Source organism: Phocoena phocoena, chromosome 8 (assembly GCF_963924675.1).
Source record: "Phocoena phocoena chromosome 8, mPhoPho1.1, whole genome shotgun sequence".
Lineage (NCBI taxonomy): Eukaryota > Metazoa > Chordata > Mammalia > Artiodactyla > Phocoenidae > Phocoena > Phocoena phocoena.
This window is the reverse complement of record NC_089226.1, coordinates 107,718,280-107,738,279: the sequence shown is the minus strand read 5'-3', so window position 1 is coordinate 107,738,279 and position 20,000 is coordinate 107,718,280. Positions and strand designations below refer to the sequence as shown.

Genomic DNA, 20,000 nt, shown 5'->3' with positions numbered 1-20,000 from the left:
CTCGCTGCGTTTTGGGTACGTTGTGTGTGTGTGTGTGGGGGGTCACTGTCCTTTCACATGTGTTTGAAGTTTTCAATAATGAAAAGTTGAAGAAAAAGTAATGCTCTTTTAAATGCACTAATGAACAGACAGTCATGCCAGAAAATAAGGGCAATCTTCTGGGAGAAAAAACAAACAAGAAGGAGAGGGGGAGAAAGAGGAAGAAGTGCATCTGTCCTCTGAGCAGAGAGGACTTTGCTGACCTGAGCCCTTGGTGTCCAGTGGGGTGCAGGACAGAGGGGCTTGGGCCAGAGCAACAAGGAAAGTGTGTTCCGAGACATTTCCATAAAACCGGGACTCTCACATCGCTATGCTCTCAGCAAAAGGAGAGCCAAGGAAACAGTTGCATTGGGCAGGGTTCTAGGGGTTAAAAATATCCCCACCCCCTACATCCCTGGCCTTCAATTTGTAAGGTGAGTTTGGGACTCAAATGGAAACTTCCTGTGTGGCCCAGAAACAGCCTACTGTACATGACAGCCTAGTACAGGGGAAAACCCCAAGCAGAATTAGAATCTCAAGGTCTTAATATATACAGTCATCCACTCAACAAATGTTTATCCAGAATCTCACTGCTGTGGGCAGTGGGGACACAGCTGCAAACTGGCTAGAATATTAGGATTCCTAGATAGCGAATAGAAAAGAATTGCATTTACCATGTTTACAGATCTATGAGAAGAAACTGTGAACTTGATCGAGGAACAAGATACAAGTATAAAAGAACAGGAAGGTTTGAAGTGGAATCAAGTAGAGCTTCTGGGGGGAAAATAATCCAAAACTTCGACATTGAACTCAGTGGATGAGTTAAATATTAGGTTAATCATAGTTAAAGGTAGATCTAAAGAACTTATCTAGAACGCAAAGACGTAAAAGATATCAGATGCAGGGCACAGAGTGTCTGAAGTTCTAGAAAAAAAATTGAGAAATTGGAGAGAGGCAGTATTAAAAAATAAGGGCTTAAAAACTCCCACACTTGATCAAAACCATGAAATCGCTGCTTAAAAAGTTCAAACAGGGCTTCCCTGGTGGCGCAGTGGTTGAGAGTCCGCCTGCCGATGCAGGGGACACGAGTTCGTGCCCCGGTCCGGGAGGATCCCACACGCCGCGGAGCGGCTGGGCCCGTGAGCCATGGCCGCTGAGCCTGCGCGTCCGGAGCCTGTGCTCCGCAGTGGGAGGGGCCACAGCGGTGAGAGGCCCACGTACCGCAAAAAAAAAAAAAAAAAAAAAAAGTTCAAACAAACAAAAGCCCTTACAAATAGAAGAAATAAAGAAATCCAGAGCTGTCAAGCTACCGAAAGGCATGGAGGAATCTTAAATGCATATCGCTTAGTCAAAGACGCAGGTTTGAAAAAGCTACATACCCTGGGATTCCAACTCTATGACATTCCAAAAAAAGCAAAACTATGGAGACAGTTAAAAGATCAGTGGTTACCAGGGGTTGAGGGGAGGGGGGAGGGATGAATAGGTGAATTCATCTATTCACGTCTAACCATAAGAGATTTTTTAGGGTGGTGAAACTATTGTGATACTGTAACGGTAGAAACATGCATTTGTCCAAATCCATATAATTGTACAACACAAAGTGTGAACCCTAATGTAAACTATAGACTTAAGTTAATAATAATGTGTCAACATGAGCTAACCAATTGTAGCATACCAATGCAAGATGTTAACAGTAGGGGATCCGAGTGTGTGTGTGTGTGTGTGTGTGTGTGTGTGTCTGTGTGTCTGTGTGCATGTTGGGATGGGGGGGTATATGGAGCTCTGCACTTTCTGCTAAAAGTTTTGTAAACCTAAAAGCACTGTAAAAAAGAAAGTCTGTTAATTAAAAAATAAAAAAGAAATCCTATAACTGAATCACTTTGCTGTATGCCAGAAATTAACACGACACTGTAGAGGAAAAAAAAAAAAAAAGAAATCCAAACCTTGAACTACTGCAGTGAAATTGCAGAAAACCACAGACAAGAGACGATCTTAAAAGCAGCTACAGAGAAAAGCAGAACATGTAACAAACAGGCCAACAGATGATTGATCACCAACCACAATGGAAATTAGAAGGTGGTAACAAGCTTCCAAAGAGGACAGAAGGATAATCTGCCTGGAATTCCATACCCAGCTAAAAAGTCATGGAAGAGTGAGGGTCAAATAAGATACCTTCAAATAGACAAGAACCAGCGTGCTCTCCCTGAGGGAGCCGGCCTGGGTTCTGCCCTCCAGGGTGGGAGTACCATGGCCTCTCACCTTTGCAGTGGGCGTAGGGCATGGTAAGCGTGTAATCCTCCACCCGGTTCAGGAAGGTGAGGGTGGCCTTGCCGTCCAGCAGAGCTGACAGTGAGTTCCCTGCAGAGACAGGGCAGTGGGACCAGTGAGACGAGACTGATCCTCGGGACCTGGGCCCCCACCTCCACCCCCAGTCACAGGACCTGAGCTCCCTTCCAACAGGTGGAAAGAGTCCCAGGCACCTCCAGCTGTGTGACTGTGGGCGGGTTGCTTAACCTCTCTGAGCCTCAGATTCTGTAAAGGCCCCGTCCAGGTCGTACAAGTCATCCATCCTGAGGAATTACCTAAGTCGCCATGTGTTCATGCTTATTTCACTTACTAAAGCAGGGATTCTTAGGGTGGAGGCTTCAGACCTTTTCAAACTAGGGCCTCTGCTCTGATTTTAAACACCAGCGGAGAGGGGGTACAGCCCGCTCAGGGCTGAGAGTCACAGCCACAGTCAGTGACGGGAGCACAGGGGTGGAAAAGGTGGGCCGAGCCTGTACACCCTCTGCAGTCTGCTGGGCACACAGAGGCACTCAGAGCACCTGCCCGCCAGTGAGAACAATAGGAAGGTCGACAGGACGGAAAAATGCAGACAGACCCACGGTGCCAGACTCTTGAGGGGTGCTGCCCGATAGACTGTCCTGTGATGATGAAACTGTTCTATCCCATGTAGCATGTGGATACTTGCACTGCGGCCAGAGCAACTGCAGAGCTGCCTTTTAAGTTTTATTTCGTTTGAATCAATCAAAATAGCCACGTGTGGCCAGTGGTGCTGAATTGGACAGCCAGCTCTAGATGGCACCTTCATGTGGCTCCTTCCCGTAACCCTCCCAGCATCAGTGCAAACTCTACGGCTGAGGGATGAGAGGCCGGGGGGAGGGGGCTTCGGAGGGCTCTGCCTGACCCCAGGCTCTGAGCACTTTACCCTTCGTGGGCCCTGGCTAGGAGAGGCGGAGAGGGACACGAACATGGCCACCGGGGGAGGTCTTGGTGACCACCGAGTGCGGCAGGTCAGTCCTCCCCCCATTTCCTCGAGGCCCAGGGGAGCCCCCCTCACCGTAGAACCGGGACTTGGCTGTGATGCTGCCACTGATGCAGAAGCCGTCCTTTCGGTTGCTGACGTGGAAGGCGGACACGGGTGGGTGGTGGGACACCTGTGGGTGGAGAGGTGGCTCCTGCGACAGCCCCAGTAGCAGGCAGGCCCGGTCCCCCACCACATCCCTCCCAGTGCCAGGAGCAGGCGCAAGGGCAGTCCCCATCTCTCAGCCCCAACGTCCAGCGAAGCCGGGCCTGAGTCCTGGGGCCCGGTGGGGAGCTGAATGCAATCCCCGCATCCCCCCAGGGAAATGGGATGCGCTGTCCCCCCTCCCTAAGGAAACACTTTCTGCTGTCACAGCCAAGATGGTGCCTGCGCGTCCTGGGAGAATCCCTGCTGGCAGCAGTGAGGCCAGAGCTCTTCCAGTGGTCGAAGGTGGAGCCACCCAGAAACATGCCTGGGGGTCAGACGCCCCCTGCCCCCTGCCAGGGCCCCGTCCGCTGCAGAACCCAGCAGCCAGCCCAGGGTGGCCGGGCCCTTGCCTGCTCAGCTATGTAGAAGGTGTGGCTGTGGTTCTGGGGGTGGAACCAGCAGCAGCGGAAGGTCTCCCCCAGAATGGGGTTGTAGGGCTTCTTGATCCCCTGCAGGCAGTGAACAAAGAGGCTTGTGTGAGAAGCTGTGGGTGGGGCACAGATGCCAGTTGGGATGGGGTGTGGACCGAGGGACAACAAGAGGGGCTGCCTGCTGCCCACAGCCCCGGGCACCTGTAGGGAGGAGGTCTCTAGAAGGGATGTCTAGTTTCCCACCAGCATCTGGGAACAGCGCCCCACTCCTGGTCTGGGGCGACTATGTTTTACCCTTGGTTTACACTCTGGGCGGACGGCCTACGAGGTGCCCTGCCCACTTCTTGGCTCTGAGGGGCACGTGAGACCCTAATCACATCAAGCTCTCCCCGGACCTCAGGGGAAGCCGGTGCACAGCCCGCTCAAAGCCCCCTGCGGCTTCTAATGACCTTTCAAGTTAAAGCCCCAATTCTCCAGCCCTGCTATTTCAGTCGCTTCCCTGGGTGGGAAGTCAGGGCTTGGTCCCCCATCTCTGAGGACCTGGGACCACTGTGGGGACGACCAGGATCCTTCAGGGTCACGCGGGGTAGGGGATGGCCTTGGACTCTGGGTGGGGTTGGGTGCCAGGGCGCAGGGCTGGGCTGTAGTTGCTCCCTCCCCGGCCGGTGCTTCTCACCTTGGGCTTCTTGTAGAAGCCGGACAGGTACCACTGCAGCACAAGCTTGATTCGGCTGTAGGCGTCCTCCTCCAGTGCAGCCCTGCGATGGGGTGGGGGAATGCCCTCACTCCAGATCGGGGGACCTGGGCCGCCCTCTGCCCTTTCCCGGCGCCCTCTCTCCTTCCGTTTCAACCTCCATTCACTTGCTGAAAACCCAGGCCCCTCCCCAGCTGCCCAGCCCCCAAAAAGGAGTTTCCCACCCTCCCCCAACACTCCGGGGAATCGGGTTTTCCACAGAACTGGAAAATGTCAGGGTGGCTCCAGTGCTGGGGCAGAGAGGGTGCTGCTGGCTCGAGGCCGGCAGGGTGCCGCCTCCAGGAAGCCCCCGGGATGCTCTCGCCCTCACCCAGCTCCCTCTGCGTGGGCTGCTGGGCCTGCAGCCCCCCTTCCAACCTCCGCCTTCTTCAGCTTGAGGGAGCCAATGCCAGGGCTCAGGTGCACAGAAGGTGCTGGGCTCACCTGTAATGGTGGCCCTGACCGGACGTGGGGCTGCCCCGTCCTCCCTGTCCACCAGCTCCTCCCATGGAGGCCGGGCCCCTTGGAGGCAGAGGCTTCAGGGACAGTTTCCTGGGGACCCTTAGGACTCTCTGTGGGGCAGGCAGGGGCTGAGGGAGCCTGGGGGGGGGTGTCTCTGGGCACCTCCCCATCGCTCACCTGGAGAGCAGGTCGGCGTGGTAGTAGTAGTCGGAGAGCTTGTTGAGGAAGGAGCGGGGCTCCAGGACGAAGGTGGGCAGCACCACGCGGGACAGGTCCATGCCCGGCCGCAGCTGCTTCAGCAGGACCCACATCAGACTCTTGTGCTCGTCAGACACTGTCTCTACCTGCGATGCTTCGCCCAGCTGCCGGCAGAGGGACCGCGGTCAGGCTGCAGCCAGAGCTGGGCGGGGAGCCTGGAGGGGGCGGGATGGGGGGTAGGGCGGCCACGCGTACCCCCTGGCCGGGCCGCCACACCCAGAGGACCTGTCCCAGCCCCACCTGAGTCCTGCATTTTCCAGCAGGCCCGAGGGGCAGCCGCTGGCCCAGGCCGGCTCCCGTCTGCCTCTGCTCCTGGCCAGCCTGGGCCCTCCCCGCGGTTGGTGCACATCCACCTTGGCTACTGACACCTGTCTGTGGACTTTGCATGACCTGTGCCGCGGCAGCAGGTGCCATGTGCTCGAGGAGACCTCCTCCCACCCCCAGCCCATCTTGTCTTCATGGGGTGACACAGGTGCTTCAGGCCTGCACCCCCTTCAGAGGGGGTCTTCACCTGTCCAGGATCGCACGGCTAGAGGGGGCCGCCCTGGGCCCCCCCTCTCTTCCCTGAGACCGAGGCTCCAAACACGTGCCACAGAGAGACTGAGCCCCGGAGCTTTGGGCTTTGTCTGGGCAGGGGGCGAGGGGGCAGGGTAGGGGGGCTCCATCTCCCAGGCCACACCAACCAGCAAACCCTCAGGTGGGCAGAGTGATCTCAGAAAGGGTCATGCGGCTGTCTAAAGACAGCTGGCTGGCGGGGCAGGTGCTCCCAGGTAGGACTGTGCATCGGGGACCCTCCACTCTCGGGAAGTGCCATCGAGCCACAGTTCCCGGGCCAACGCCAAGCCCCTCCCCATGGACCCCCATCCCCACCCCCCGGTCTGTGGCTCCAGGGCCTCGGGCCTGGGGTGTGGCTAGACTTGGCTGTGGATCCCCATCCCCTGACCCCCCAGGGAGGCAGCAGAATGGGGTGCCAGCAGCCAGCCCTGCATCAGGGCCCATCACCACCCTGCTGGGCCGCCTCAGGCAGTCACTCTGCCTCTCTGTGTCTGCACAGCTGTGGCGGAGGCCTAGTGGCACTCACTTGGACAGCTCGCCTGGGCACCGAGGGGAGGGGAAGCCCCCAGAGGCAGCGGTCATGTCTGACCCCCATGAGGCTGTGGCTCCCTGGCTTTGATGTCCAGGCCAGCTTCGGGGCGCGCACGGCAGCTGCTGCAGCTGGGAATCCCCTGCACCCTCCATCCCACCCGCACTCCCTCTAACCCTCTCCCTCTGGCTTCTGCCCCTCCTCTCCACCAAAAGTGCCCTGGTGAAGGTCACCACCACCCCCGTGTCACCCTGTCTCTCCTCCAGCTCCCAGCACAGCTGCCCCTGAGGCCACCCCTCCCCTCCCTGCCATGCCTCCCAGGGTTCCTCTGCGGAGCCCCGTCTGTGCTCAGCCTCTGAAGGCTGGGGTGCCTGGGCCCCTGGGCCCCTTGGGCTGCCCTATGTCCAGACGGCCCCCTAAGCCCCAGACCCTCCCGTGCAGCAGCGTCTCCCTTGCACGTCCAAGCCTGGGACACAGTCGGGTCCCACCCCCAGCCGCCAGCTCTTTCTTCCAGAGCGCCCGTCTCACAGGTGGCATCGCCATCTGCCTCTGGACGCGCCCTGAACCCCTTCTCCCTTCCCCACCCCGACTGTGCCTGGGTCCAGGGCACCGTCAGCTTTGTCCAGACAACAGCTCCTCCTTAGCGGGTCCCAGGCTCCACCTCTGCCCCTTGACCTTCTGAAGGTCTCACCTGGACCCTGGCAGGCCGCCACCTGAACCTGCCCTGTGGCCCCCCCAACACCCTCACCAGAGCCCCGCGGCCCTCCCGGCTCTCCCTGAGTCCCGCCATCCTGGCCTTCCCGTGCCCCTGGCCCTCTGGGTGTAGCAGACCCTGCGGGCTCTCCCCGAGGGGACGGCCAGGCGTCGCCTCCACCGCTTCAGGGGTGCGGGGTGGGTGCTGGGCGGCGCCCGAGCTCCAGGCAGGGCGGGCTCTCACCTCCCCCAGGTCCTCGTGTTCCTGTACCACGTACGTGGTCCCTCTGCGCGTGGGGCGCCCCGGGGCCTCCGACTGCTCACTCCCGCTCTCGGCCTTCCGCCTGCGGTCCTGGGTCTCCTTATCTGAGTCCTCAGCGTTCTCTCTCTCTGACTTGTCTGAGAAAGCGTCATTCTCCAAGGAGGACCCGTTCAGTCTGGAAGGTGGACGGCGCCCGTGGGCTGCTGGTCACAGGTGAGGCCCTGGCACGCCCACCTCTGGGCACACCCCCCGGTACCCTCACCCGGGGCACCCCTCGCTGCCTGGCGCCTCAGCCCCATCCCTGTGCTGAAAAGCCTCAGCGATGGGCATTTGACACCATAAGCCCCAGTTCACAGGCGAACACCCTGAGGCTCCCCGGTCCACCTCGAGTGGAGGAGGCCTGCCTCCTGGCCTGGGGTTTGGGCAGCCAGACCTCGGCGGCGTTTGCCCCCCATCTTCTCCCCACGTACAAGGAGACCCCGTGCAGTGGTGCCAGGGAGAGCCCGGGCCCAGGAGTCCCCCGCAGGCTCCCGGGAGAGGCTGGTCCCTGCCCGCCACGCCCCTGCTCACGGGAACAGGTCCTGGTCGTGGACGGCGGCCGAGGGGGGCAGCCCGCAGAGCGAGGAGGGTGACGCGTCTGGCGAGGACCCGGGCTCCCCGTCGCGGCCCTGCCTGCACGAGCTGAGTCGCAGGAGGCTGGAGCAGCGCAGTGCCAGCTCCAGGGCGTCCAGCCAGCAGCGGCCTGTAGTGGGGGGGTGGGGGCGGGTCAGGGGCGATGAGCAGCCCCCAGCTGGGGAGGCAACCACTGCACACTGGGGAGCTTCCTGCCCCTCTGTCAGGGAGCCTGCCCGCCCCCATCCCTCCATTCCTCAACAAGGAGCCCCCCCCCGGACCCCCCACTCCCAGCACACTGTCGGTCACCCACGTCACAGACAAGGGCTAAGGCCAGGATGCGTAAGTGACCCCCTCAAGGTCATACGTGTAGCAAGCTCAGGCCACTCTGCACCCAGAGGTCCTGCGAGCTCCCACCTGTGGCGTCAGGGTGAGGGCCCTCCCTGATGGAGACTGGCCCCCACGGGTCGGGGCGGGAGGGGGTCTCTGCGCCCAGGGCTTTCCTGGCCTGCAGCACAGGGCAGGAGGGGGGCTGGCAGGCTGGGGAAGGGCTGCTGAGCTAAGGCCGCAGACAGGCAGCCCCTGGTGTTGGAACAGCTCCGGGGGGAGGGGAGGGCCAGGCAGGCGGGGAGCCGGGGTGGGGTGGCCAGAGCCAGCGCCTCCAGCCCCCAGCCCTTATCCTCAGCCCCCTGCAGCCCTTCTGGTAGAGGCTGCCCGCAGGCTGGACCTGGGATTGAAGGACCTTGAACTCGGTTCTTTCCTTCTCCAAAGCCTCAAAGTGTCTCCCTCTTGGAGACAGTGAATTTCCTTCCCTAACTCTCTGTGGTGCATCCCGGGACCTGGCGTTGGGAGGGGCGCGCTGGGGATCGCGGAGGAGGGGCTTGCAGGGAGGGTGGCTCCTGGTTATCAGGAGGACACCCGGCATCCCGCGGGGGGCGGGGGGTTTCACTGCAGGCTTGGCTGGATACCAACCTTCCAACTTTCAGCCAGGGCTGAAAGGTCATGGTGGTGGAAGGTGGGGCGCTCATGGGAGCAGAGCCCGCAGGCGAGAGCTGGGAAACCCACACGCGCTGAGTGGGGCCTGGGGCCCTGACGTGCGTTTTTTGTGGTTGCCACGAGGGACTAGACATCCTGAATAGCACGCATCCTTCGAGCCCATTCCTCCTCCTCCTCCAGGAAGCCCACCCTGATACCCACAGGGGCTGTGGATGCCCTTCCTCCCTGACCGTGGCCCCCGACCCCATCAGGGACTCAGCACATGCTTCAGCCCAGTTGGCCTCGTCTGCTGGTTTGCTGCTGTTCTCTCGCACTAGATTGCAGGCTCCCCGGGAGCACTAGCTGCCCAGCCCATCCCAGGGCCCACAGGGGGCCTGGCACCGAGTGGGGGGCTGGGGAAATGAGGGTGGCATTCAAGGGACTCAGGACGGCCCCCTGGAGCGTGGATGCAGCGTCTGGCCACCAGGGGGTGGCATGGCACCTTAGGGACGGCCGCCTGCCCCAGACTCCCAGCCGGGAGGGCCGGAGCCCAGTGGTCAGGCCAGGCTGCCTCGGGCAGGACCTTGCCTGCCCTGAACTGCTGGTGGGGTGGGAGTCTTACACCAGATCCCTGGGAGGCGCCGGCCCTCAGGGCTCGGCGATGGGGCGGCGATGGGGCGGGGTGTGTGGGGGTGGGGGGCGGGGGGGGGGGGCAGCCGCGTTTACTCGGGGCAGCCACTAGAGGGCGCTCCAAACACGTGCGCTGATTTGGGAACCTGGCTTCGCCCCGGCTCCAGCACTTTCTCACCTGCAGTTCACCCAACCTGTCTCCGCATGTGTCAAACGTGGATGGTAACAGTAGCATCTGCTGATTCAGTGGTGCCTGGCACGTGGTTGGCACCCAGTAACTGTTATCTGGTTGCTTTTAAATAAGGTCATCAGATTCGCATAGCAACTGGGGAGACACTGCTACTGTCCATCTTTTGCCCACGGGGAAGACTGAGGCTCCAGAGAGGGGGCTGCTGAGCGGCGGGCTCGTCCCCCGACACCAGGCTGCCTCCTTGGATGGCGGTGAAGGGGTCCGAACCGGGGTCCCATACACCCGGCCTAAATCCCGCCAAGGGGAGGGGTGCTTCAGGTGGGGTCACCGTGGAGACCAGCAGGGCAGGAAGGTACTCACCGTCTGACTCGGAGGCGGCCCTGAAGATCAGGTAGCTGCTGGGGAGGGGCTGTGTGATGGAGCCCACGCTCTCACCTTTGGGGCCCTGGAGAGGCAGAGACCCGGCGTCACCCAAGGGATGGGCCGGGGATGGGTGGAAACACAGGTTGTGCGGTCACGTGGACCCACACTCAGACACGCATGGATGCTTCCGGGGCCTCAGGACCCTAGGCAGGGTCAGGCACCTGACCACGCAGATGTGGCAGGCGGCAAGAGAGGTGAACGGGTGGGGTGCTCGGTCCCCCTTCTTAGCTGGTGGTCCCACCCTTGGCTTTCCAGCTCTGAGCCCCCCCACTTTAGGGTGGCCAGAATCAGCAGGTGCAGATCCAGGACACCCAGTTAAATCTGAATCTCAGAAAAATTACATACACAGTGTAAGTATACCCCGTGAAATATTTGGGACAGAGTTTTTTTTTTTTTTAGATTCCATATATATGCGTTAGCGTACGGTGTTTGTTTTTCTCTTTCTGACTTACTTCACTCTGTACGACAGACTCTAGGTCCATCCACCTCACTACAAATATCTCAATTTCATTTCTTTTTGGGACATACTTATCCTAAAAAAACTTTTTTTAAAAAAAGATTTATTTATTTTAATTTATTTTTGGTTGCGTCAGGTCTTAGTTGTGGCAGGCACCATCTTCGTGAGGCACGCGGGATCTTTCATTGCAGCGCGCGGGCTTCTCTCTAGCTGTGGCCTGCGGGTTTTCCCTTCTCTAGTTGTGGCGCGCAGGCTCCAGGGCGCGTGGGCTCTGTAGTTTGCGGCATGGGGGCTCTCTAGTTGAGGCACGTGAGCTCGGTAGCTGCGGCGCACGGGCTTGGTTGCCCTGCCGGCATGGGGGATCTTAGTTCCCTGACCAGGGACTGAACCCGCGTCCCCTGCATTGGAAGGCGGATTCTTTACCACTGGACCACCAGGAAAGTCCCTAAAAAAACTTTCTGATCTTCCCCTGAAATCCAAATTTAACTGGGCATTCAGGATTTCACTTGGCAACCTGACCCCCTTTGGTCCTGGGCTGGGCAGCCCCCAGGTTATGAGGGTGAGGTCTGGGTTCAGAGCAGCTGCCCTCACATGGCCGCATTCCTCAGCCTCTGGACACGGCTCGAGGTGTGATCTCATCCCATGGGGCCCCCAGGCCCTGAGCGCCCCCAACCTCCAGTGACCACATCTGATCCCCTGGCCACTGAGTGACTTAACCCTTGGACCTGTCAGCCCATTTCTGGACTCCGTGCCGCTGGGGCCCCAGGAGGAGCCTCCTGACTGCCCATCTGTGCTCTCCTCCCACACAGCCACCTGCCCCCGGGGGCTCTCTCCTTGCCTGGCCCTCCCAAGCCCCAGGGCTCGCACTGCGGTACCTTCACGGCCCAGACGGACTGGTCCAGTGGGTGGAAGAGCTTGAAGCAGAAGCCGTCCTTCTTAGAGGGCCTCTCAATGAGCTCGCAGCAGTGCAGCAGGACCGTACCCACCCACTGGCCCACCTTGGGCGTCTTGTAGATGAGCAGCACCCCCGGCTTCAGCACGCACCACAGTTTGGTCCAACTCTTCAGGGTCCCGCGGATCTGGGGGGAGGGGCGCTGCCGTCATGCCTGCCCGGGACCCAGGGGCATCTGGACGGCTGGGGGCGGGGCGGATACACAGGGCTTTGGGCTCTGGGCAGAGTTCTCTTTTAGGATTTAACAGGAACTCGGAATGATGGTGAATCCAAAGGAGGGTGCTGTAGCCAGATGTACGGGTGAAGTCCATGGAGCTCAAGTTCAAGGCCCTGCCAGGGCCCTGGGGGGAACTGGGAATCGGAAGTGACTGCTGCAATTGTCAGCTTTGTGATTTTGAAACCTGTGATCATTTCTTTTCTCATCCTAAATATTCACTTTTGTACTTAATTTTTTATTCGTAATTTTGTGGAGCAGAGAAAAGGAGCCACGCGGGCCCAGGGCTCTGTAGAAGCCCAGGCTCCCCGGTCCCCTTGTCTCCTCTGCCCCTCGTGGCAGCCCCGGGATTCGGCAGCTTTACCCCCTCTGTACGGAGGGGGAAACCGAAGCTTGGGAGCTGAGGGACTCTCTCGCTGCCTCAGTGAGGTCTGAACACAACCCCGGTCCTTTCTCCCAAAGTCCGAGTTTCACCTCCCTCCTGTATCCCAGCAGGGGGCTCTATGGGCACTCTGGGACCCCCGCCAGCAGGTCAGGACCCCCCACCTTAATTAGAAATAGGGTTTCTGCAGATGCGACCAAGTGAAGATGAGGCTGCATTGGAGCAGGGTGGGCCCTGGTCCAATGACCGTGTCCTTATAAGAGGAGAAGAAGACACAGAGACACAGGAAGAGGTCAGGTGACCACAGAAGCAGAGGCTGGAGGGACGTGGCCACAAGTCCAGGGATGCCCGGGGCCCTCAGAAGCTGGGAGAGGCAGGAAGAACCCTCCTTTAGAGCCTCGGGAAGGAGCCTGGCGCTGCCAGGACCTTGAGTTTGGACTTTGGCCTCTGGACCTGGGGGTCATCTTTGGTTGTCATAAGTCACCAGCTTGTGGCCATTTGTCAGGGCAGCCCCAGGACACATACAGTTTGCAGCAGCCAGCATGCCTAACCGTCTCCCGAGTGGCTAGTGACCCTGCACTGCCCCTGGGGGAGGCCTCCCGAGGGAGCCTGGCCAGCGCTGGCACACACACGTGCTCACCTTCAGGCTGTCGGCCATGATGACTACGCTGGGGTCTGTCAAGGCGCTGAGCAGCTGCTTGGTGGCGCGCTTCTTCTCCTGGCGGTAGCTCTCCTTCTGTGCCTGGGCCCAGGGCACCCGCAGGTGGGTCAGGGGAGGAGGCCCTGGGCTGGCCCTCCCGGGGGGCCTTCTACTCGCGAGGGCCTCCACCGTCTAGCCAGGGGACGAGGAGGGGGGCAGGGAGAGCACAGGAAGAGGGGGTGTGGAGGTGGCCAGGGTGCGGTCTGTCCCCCTCCCTTTGGCAGGCTGGGGTGGAGGTGTGGCCTCACTGGCTGGGGTGCCCATTCATCCAACAAACGACACACCGTGCCCCTTCCCCAGGCCTGGGCCCACCTTGAGAGCTTCCTTCTTGGTGACCTTGGCTGTCGGGGATACACATTCCCTGTCGGACCCATTGCACAGCCTGTATTCTGCCTGCAAGAAAGACTCAGGTTGCTGGAGGGAGGGGAGAAGAGGACAGGTGTGCGGAGGTGAGGGGTGGTGCCGGGGCGCAGGAAGCAGGAGGTGGGAGAAAGGCGTCCCTCCCCCTCCCTGCCCCGGGGGAGGGGGTGAACAGGCCTCAGGAGGTGGGCACGTGAACACGAGCTGGGGTGGGTCACCGGGGGCGTGTCTGCGGTGGACCCCCTCCCTGGGGACCTGCGTTGGGCACATGGCAATGACCCTCCCCGTGGTGCCCAGGAGGCGTCCATCTTAGCCATCACCTGGCGCCCAGCCTCTGGTCAGGGAGGGCGCACGTATGCAGTGGGGACCCCCATCCCTAGTGCCCTGACAGCAGCTGCTGGGTGGGGCAACGCCCAGGCCCTCTCCCAACGCTTGCAGGGAGGAGGTGCAGCCAGCCACGCCCACCAGGCAGCTGCATCCAGGGATCTGGGAGCGGATGGGGCCTCCGTCCTTTAACAGACGGGGAAATGGCAGCCGGGGTGGGGGAGTGGGGAGAAAAAGCCAGGACTAAAGGCTATGGGCCTGCGTCTGTGGAGCCTGCGAAGCCAGAATGGGGTTTACAGTTTGTTTGGGTTTTTTTTGGCCATGCTGCGTGGCTTGCGGGATCTTAGTTCCCGGACCGGGGATTGAACCCACGCCCCCTGCAGTGGAAGCCCACAGTCCTAACCACTGGACTGCCAGGGAAGTCCCGGGTTTTACATTTTTAAGGGGATGGGGGGAAAAAAAATCAACGTGAGATGTGAAAATGATGAAATTCAGATTTCCGCATCCACCAATCAGGTGATCGTGGCCACCGGACGCGCCCACTGTTGGCCTGCTGTCGTGGCTGCATTGGCTCTAACGGCCACGGCAAGTTCTCGCGATGGAGCTCGTGTGGCTGCCGAGCTTAAAACGTTCCCTTTCTGGTCCTTTGCAGAAATTTGCCTGCCCTGCTCGTCCTCTGGGCTGAGTGCCTCCACCCCGAGCCTCCAGGCAAGGGAGGGAGGCCCGGAGGACCAGAGGCCAACGGCCCTCAGCTCCCTCCCTGCGTGAGGTGAGCAGCCTTGGCAACGCTCTTGACCGCTCCGCCGTTGCCGGGTCCTCTCAGGTCTTTACTGCCTTTGCTCACCTACTTCTCACGACCACCCAGGAGGCGGGCCCAGTTACCACCCCCACCCGATGGATGAGGAAACTGAGGCACAGAGAGGCGCAGTGACCCCCGAGGCTGCAGAGCCAGGGGCAGGGCTGCGGCCGGAACTGTCCCGGGGACCGGCCGTCCCCACGGCACTACGTGCCAGGCATGGCCTCGGGTGCTGGGGTTAGAACAGAGGGACAGGCCGCCCCCAGGGAACAGCGGGTGAGAGAGGGGGTTGGAGAGCATGTGTGTGCACGGGAACCAGCGCAGCTTCAGGCATTCTTACTACCCATGCCCTGCAGGTGAGGAGGCTGTGGCACAGAGAGGCTCAGAACCTGGCAGAGGTCACACAGCTCGTGAGGGGCCGAGCTTGGGCTGAACTCGGGCCAGGGATCCCAGGAAGACAGGGACATGGGACGAGGCGCCTGGGGGACTCTGCTCTGGAAGCATCCTCTGTGTTGAAGCAGGAGTGGTGAGAAGGAGCTGGGCGACAGGCCTCTGGGGGCCGGGCTGATCCTCCGGCTCCCGGGGAGCTGGGATTCTTATGCCTAGCTTCCTTAGCACATGCTGTTCCCCCAGCCTGAATGCTCTTCCCTGTTGCTGAGCAACCCCTGCTCCTTCCTCAGGCCCCGCTGAGCTGCTTCCCCGGGAGGAAGACGGCTCTGCCCACCCTGCTGGCATCAGACCCGGATGACACCAGCCACCCCTGGCCGGCTGAGCATCTCCTGCAATTACAGCCACACAGACGTTTCTGCTTACTGTCGAGAGCTCCACTGGGCTTGGCTTCATCCCAGCATCCCCTTGGCACCAGCAGCTGGGAGCTCGGTGAGCATCTTGGATGAATGGATGAATGAATGAGTGAGTGAATGAACCCTCTGCCAATTCCCTGCCGCCCAGCTTTCCACCAGATGCGGCTGAAAGGAGCTTGTTGGGGGCAACAGAGGAAGAGAGAGGTGCGATTGGAGACAGCGGGGCTGGGGGGTGGACGGGATGGGGCGTCTGTGCCCTGCAACCCTCTGCTCCTGGGCCCCCCAAGCCCCACCGGGCCGGGTCACTGCAGACAGTGCCCCTACTCCTCCATCCTAGAGCCATGCTGGGGACCCCGCCAAGGCCCACCAGACCCCCCTGCTCGTTCCCGAGGGCCACTGAACCTCAAGGCACAGTGGGGCGATAACGCAGCACCCCCAGGAGTGAGACACGCTGCTCAGAACCATGAACGCGGGAGTCTGACCAAAAACCTAAAAATACCTTTAAAAAAGTGATTTAGGGAGCTTCCCTGGTGGCGCAGTGGTTAAGAGTCCGCCTGCCAATGCAGGGGACGCGGGTTCGTGCCCCGGTCCGGGAGGATCCCACATGCCGCGGAGCGACGAAGCCCGTGCGCCACAACTACTGAGCCTGCGCTCTAGAGCCCACGAGCCACAACTACTGAAGCCCGCGCACCTAGAGCCCGTGCTCCACGACAAGAGAAGCCACCGCAGTGAGAAGCCCGCGCACCGCAGCGAAGAGGAGCCGCCGCTCACCGTGGCTAGAGAAAGCCCGCGCACAGCAACGAAGACCCAACACAGCCAAAAATAAATACATTTAAAAAAATTGTTAAAAAAGAAAAGAACCTGGGGGTGTCCAGAGCTGTCCTTTCTTTCCTCCCTCAGCCTCTGACATGTTCTAGACCTTACTTGTTTTGTCTGGTGCCTGTCTTCCCTCTAGAACATAAGCTCCAGGAGAGAGGGACTTTGTTTTACCAACGACTCCATCCCCAGCACCTACAGCGGTGTGGGCCTTGCCCAGAGAGGATGCCCAGACATCATTTCTGAATGGGTGAAATCTGAAATTTGAACCAAGTGTTCCTGATAGCATTTGATGTGGTTTTATGGGGTTTAATGTTTTATTGGGTTGTAGAAGGAAGAACCATGTTTTCATGAAATAAATCTGTGTCTTAAAAAAATATACGTGTCCGTAGACAGATGACTGAATAAACAAAGTATGGTCCAGCCACACAGTGGAACATTATTCAGCCTTAAAAAGGAAGAAAATTCTGACCCAGCTACAACCTGGATGAACATGAGGACATTATAGTGAGTGAAATAAGCCAGACACAAAAGGACAAATACTGTGCGATCCACTCACGGGAGGTCCCTAGAGGAGTCACAATGATAGAGACAGAAAGTAGGACGGCGGGGCCCAGAGCTGGGGAAGGGGTGGGACGTGAGTGTTTAATGGGGACAGACTGTCAGTTTTATAAGATGAAAAAGTTCTCGGGGTGGATGGCGGTGATGGTGACATAATAATGTGAATGTACTTAAACTGTAGACTTAAAAATGGTTAGGATGGTACATTTTGTTATGTGTATTTTACTGTAATCTAAAAAAAAATTTTAATTAAAAAAATTCCACACACACAAACGCAGGCGCTCCAACTGCACTCCCAGCAGCCGGCAGCCCTGGGGACCGAGGCGGGGAAGCGCTGGCTGAGGGGTGACCCACGAAAGGTCCGGTTTCTTCCCTGCCGGAAGTGGATGCAGGGAGGACCACCACACACTCCTTGCTGGACAGGGGAGGGCGTGGGGTCCCAGAGGAGCAGGCAGTTGTCACTCTGGGTCTCACGGGGCAGCCAGGGTGGGGAGAACTGGCCTCTATGTGCCTCCAGCCGCCCAGCCGCACCGCCAGAACTGGGGCCTCCAATCCGGGGGCCGTGGCTCCCCTGGCCTGAGGCCCTTGGGGGAAGGAAGGGCGTGTCTACAACCTGGCACCTGTACCTGGGGCCCCACACCTTCCCTGGACCACAGCTTCTGCCTGGAGGTGCACGGCTGGGCCCCAGCTGAGAGGCGCTGGGCTGGGGAGCACGTGGTGTGTGTGTGTGTGTGTGTGTGTGTGTGTGTGTGTGTGTATCTGTGTGTGTATCTGTGTGTGCGCGTGCCCTTTCCCCGAACTCGGCGTTGCCCTGAAGAGGGTGCACGGGTGGAGGGCACAGCACAGACACAGGCAGAGGGAGGATGCGCTCACACCTGGGCGGGTTCCCTATGACAGAAGAGCCCGGGGCCTCCTTTTACCATGATTTTCTGTCCCTGAGGCCCCCTGGCAGCCCCAGCCTCCTCCGGGCCCTGCATCCCCGACCTGTGTTACTCAAGAAGGTGGCTTTGATAAACAACTCACAAGCTCTGTGACTCCGTCCCCGGCTCCAGCAGCCTCCCTGATTCAAAGCCAAGGGCTGGCAATGGTGGGTTCGGCCGGCAGCCCTGCTGTCCCCTCCCTCCAGCCACTTCCCATCGTCCCCAGGGCAGGCTCCCTGCCTTGGGTCCTCCCACAGCCGGGCTCCTACCGGTGGCACCTTCGTGGCAGAGCCTGGGGTTGGGGGCCCTTCATCTCTGGGCGGCGATGGGCTGTTGGGCTCCATGTCCTTCCCTGCAAGAGAGTGGCCGGCATGAGGACCGGGGCATGGCTGCCGGGCAGCCCCTCCGCCTCTGCCCAGTGTGTGGCAGGCGAGGCACGGGCACCGGCACGGGTGGCCTGGGCGGGGCAGGAAGCCAGCCCAGGCGGTGGCTGCGGGACCAGAGAGCTAATGAGCACCAGCCAGCGTCATGAGGGGGTGTCACCGCTGGGAGAAGCCCGGGTGCCCTGGGCGCTGGTGTGGCACACCCTCCGGGGTCTGTAAGACAGGAACCCTGTTTTCAGTTCAGGGTACCCAGACCTCGCCTGGCTTCCCCCCACGCCCCAAATCCGCTGGCTGGAATTCCATTGCTCCCCAGTGCTGGGCTCTCGGAGGGAGGTGGCCGGACACTGTCCCCGCGCCCCTCCCAGCACGCTTCCTCTCCAGCTCGCTTGAGGGGAGGGAGGCGGGTGTGAGGTGTCTGGATTTGACCCTGGGGGGAGCGGCTGCCCGTGCCCAGCTCCGTTTTTTTTTTTTAAACATCGTTATTGGAGTATAATTGCTTTACAATGGTGTATTAATTTCTGCTGTATAACAAAGTGAATCAGCTATACGTATACATACATCCCCGTATCTCCTCCCTCTTTGCGTCTCCCTCCCACCCTCCCTATCCCACCCGTCTAGGTGGTCACAAAGCACTGAGCTGCTCTCCCTGTGCTATGCGGCTGCTTCCCACTAGCTATTTTACATTTGGTAGTGTATATATGTCCATGCCACTCTCTCACTTTGTCCCAGCTTACCCTTCCCCCTCCCCGTGTCCTCAAGTCCATTCTTTACATCTGCATCTTTATTCCTGTCCTGCCCCTAGGTTCTTCAGAACCATTTTTTTTTTTTTAGATTCCATATAGCTTTGTTTGTTTTGAAGTGGGTTTCTAAAGCTCAGGTTCACGGCCAGGAAGAAGAGGCCATGGTCTCAGAGGAGGCCTGAGGCCGCCTGACGGGCCACTCCTGCCCGCTCCCTGTGGCTGGTGGCTTATTGCCAGGTCCTTGCAGGAAGTGGAGAAGCCATGACTAGGGGAGAGCCATCCTGACCGGGAGGCACCAGGGGCTGGGGTGTGAGCACAGCAAGGCCGACGCCCTCCCTCCCCAACCTGGACAGCACAGAGAGGGAAAGGGACCTGCCTGAGGCCACACAGCTGGGCTTCGAAGCTGAGGAGGGCCCAGGCTCGGCAGCTGTCCCCACCCGTGGCCCACGTGCCAGGTGACCGGGTTCCCATGTGGACGCTGACCTGGACCCAGAGGGTCGAGCTCATTCTCTCCACCCAAGAGCAGGTTGCGGCTGAGTTTCCGGGGGTCGACTTTCTGAGGGGTGGAGGAGGGCGGACACAGTGAGAAGCGTCGTCGCAGAAAGGCCTCCTCCTTCATGGCGTGGGCGCTGGGGGGCTTCTGGAAGGAAGGAGGGGAGAGTACTGGTCACGCCTCACGCCGAGGCTGGGGCAGCCTGCGGCCTGGAGGGGGCATCCTCCACCCGCCCTGGCAAGGGGACCAGAGACCCGCCAGAGAGCCAGGGCCGAGTGGCCGGGGCCACCGTGTCTTACAGCCAGGTCCCCACTCAGGGGACGTCTCAGAAATGGGACGAGGGCCCGAGGGGCCTGCGGGTCACCCAGGGAAGGCTGCACGGCCAAGCTCAGGCTTTCCAGGGCCCATGGCAGAAGCCAGGCCCGGACCGGCCCCGCTGGAAGTTTGGCTGTCACAGCTGTGGCAGGACCCCCTGCCCCCCAGGCCCGGCACTAAGTCGGCTCTGTAGGACCTTGGACACGGTGAAGTGGAGCTGAGGTGGGCCCCTGACCCATGCCGGGCCACCAGACTTCCCCCGCTAGGGGATGGAGCTCCGTGGTGGGAAGACAGCGACTGGTGCACGCAGGGGAGGGGGCCAAGAGCTTCCCAGAGAGGGGGACGCAGGCGGTCCAGACAGGTGGCCACAGAGCCCTCGGGGGAGCTGGCATGAGGCTGGGGCCGTCCCTGAACCTGGCCTGCCCATCCCACCTAAGGACGCCTCGAGACCCCGCCTCCTGCCCTCCCCGGCTTCAGCTCCCTGCTGGGTTTCTGATACCTGCACCCAAAGCGCCTTAACTCGGAGAGGAAGTGCAGGCGTGCTTACGGTGAGGTGCACCCG

The 20,000-nt window shown here is 60.2% G+C and overlaps 1 protein-coding gene across 2 annotated transcripts in view; it reads right to left on the bottom strand.

The window, feature by feature from the left end:
• OSBPL5 (oxysterol binding protein like 5) overlaps window positions 1-19,249 on the bottom strand; it is a 28,302-nt gene extending 9,053 nt beyond the window's left edge. Inside the window, exons 1-13 of one of the 2 annotated variants that reach the window (XM_065881666.1) lie at window positions 19,114-19,249; window positions 17,777-17,859; window positions 13,240-13,320; window positions 12,868-12,969; window positions 11,555-11,758; window positions 10,160-10,244; window positions 7,963-8,134; window positions 7,375-7,567; window positions 5,273-5,457; window positions 4,577-4,658; window positions 3,880-3,978; window positions 3,359-3,455; window positions 2,278-2,376 (exon numbers count right to left, since the gene is read on the bottom strand). In XM_065881666.1, the coding sequence (XP_065737738.1) occupies window positions 2,278-2,376; window positions 3,359-3,455; window positions 3,880-3,978; window positions 4,577-4,658; window positions 5,273-5,457; window positions 7,375-7,567; window positions 7,963-8,134; window positions 10,160-10,244; window positions 11,555-11,758; window positions 12,868-12,969; window positions 13,240-13,320; window positions 17,777-17,859; window positions 19,114-19,249 (1,618 nt within the window). The remainder of the gene's footprint in view (window positions 1-2,277; window positions 2,377-3,358; window positions 3,456-3,879; window positions 3,979-4,576; window positions 4,659-5,272; window positions 5,458-7,374; window positions 7,568-7,962; window positions 8,135-10,159; window positions 10,245-11,554; window positions 11,759-12,867; window positions 12,970-13,239; window positions 13,321-17,776; window positions 17,860-19,113) is intronic. The other variant, XM_065881667.1, reaches the window with a different exon arrangement.
• Between the last annotated feature and the right edge of the window lie 751 nt (window positions 19,250-20,000).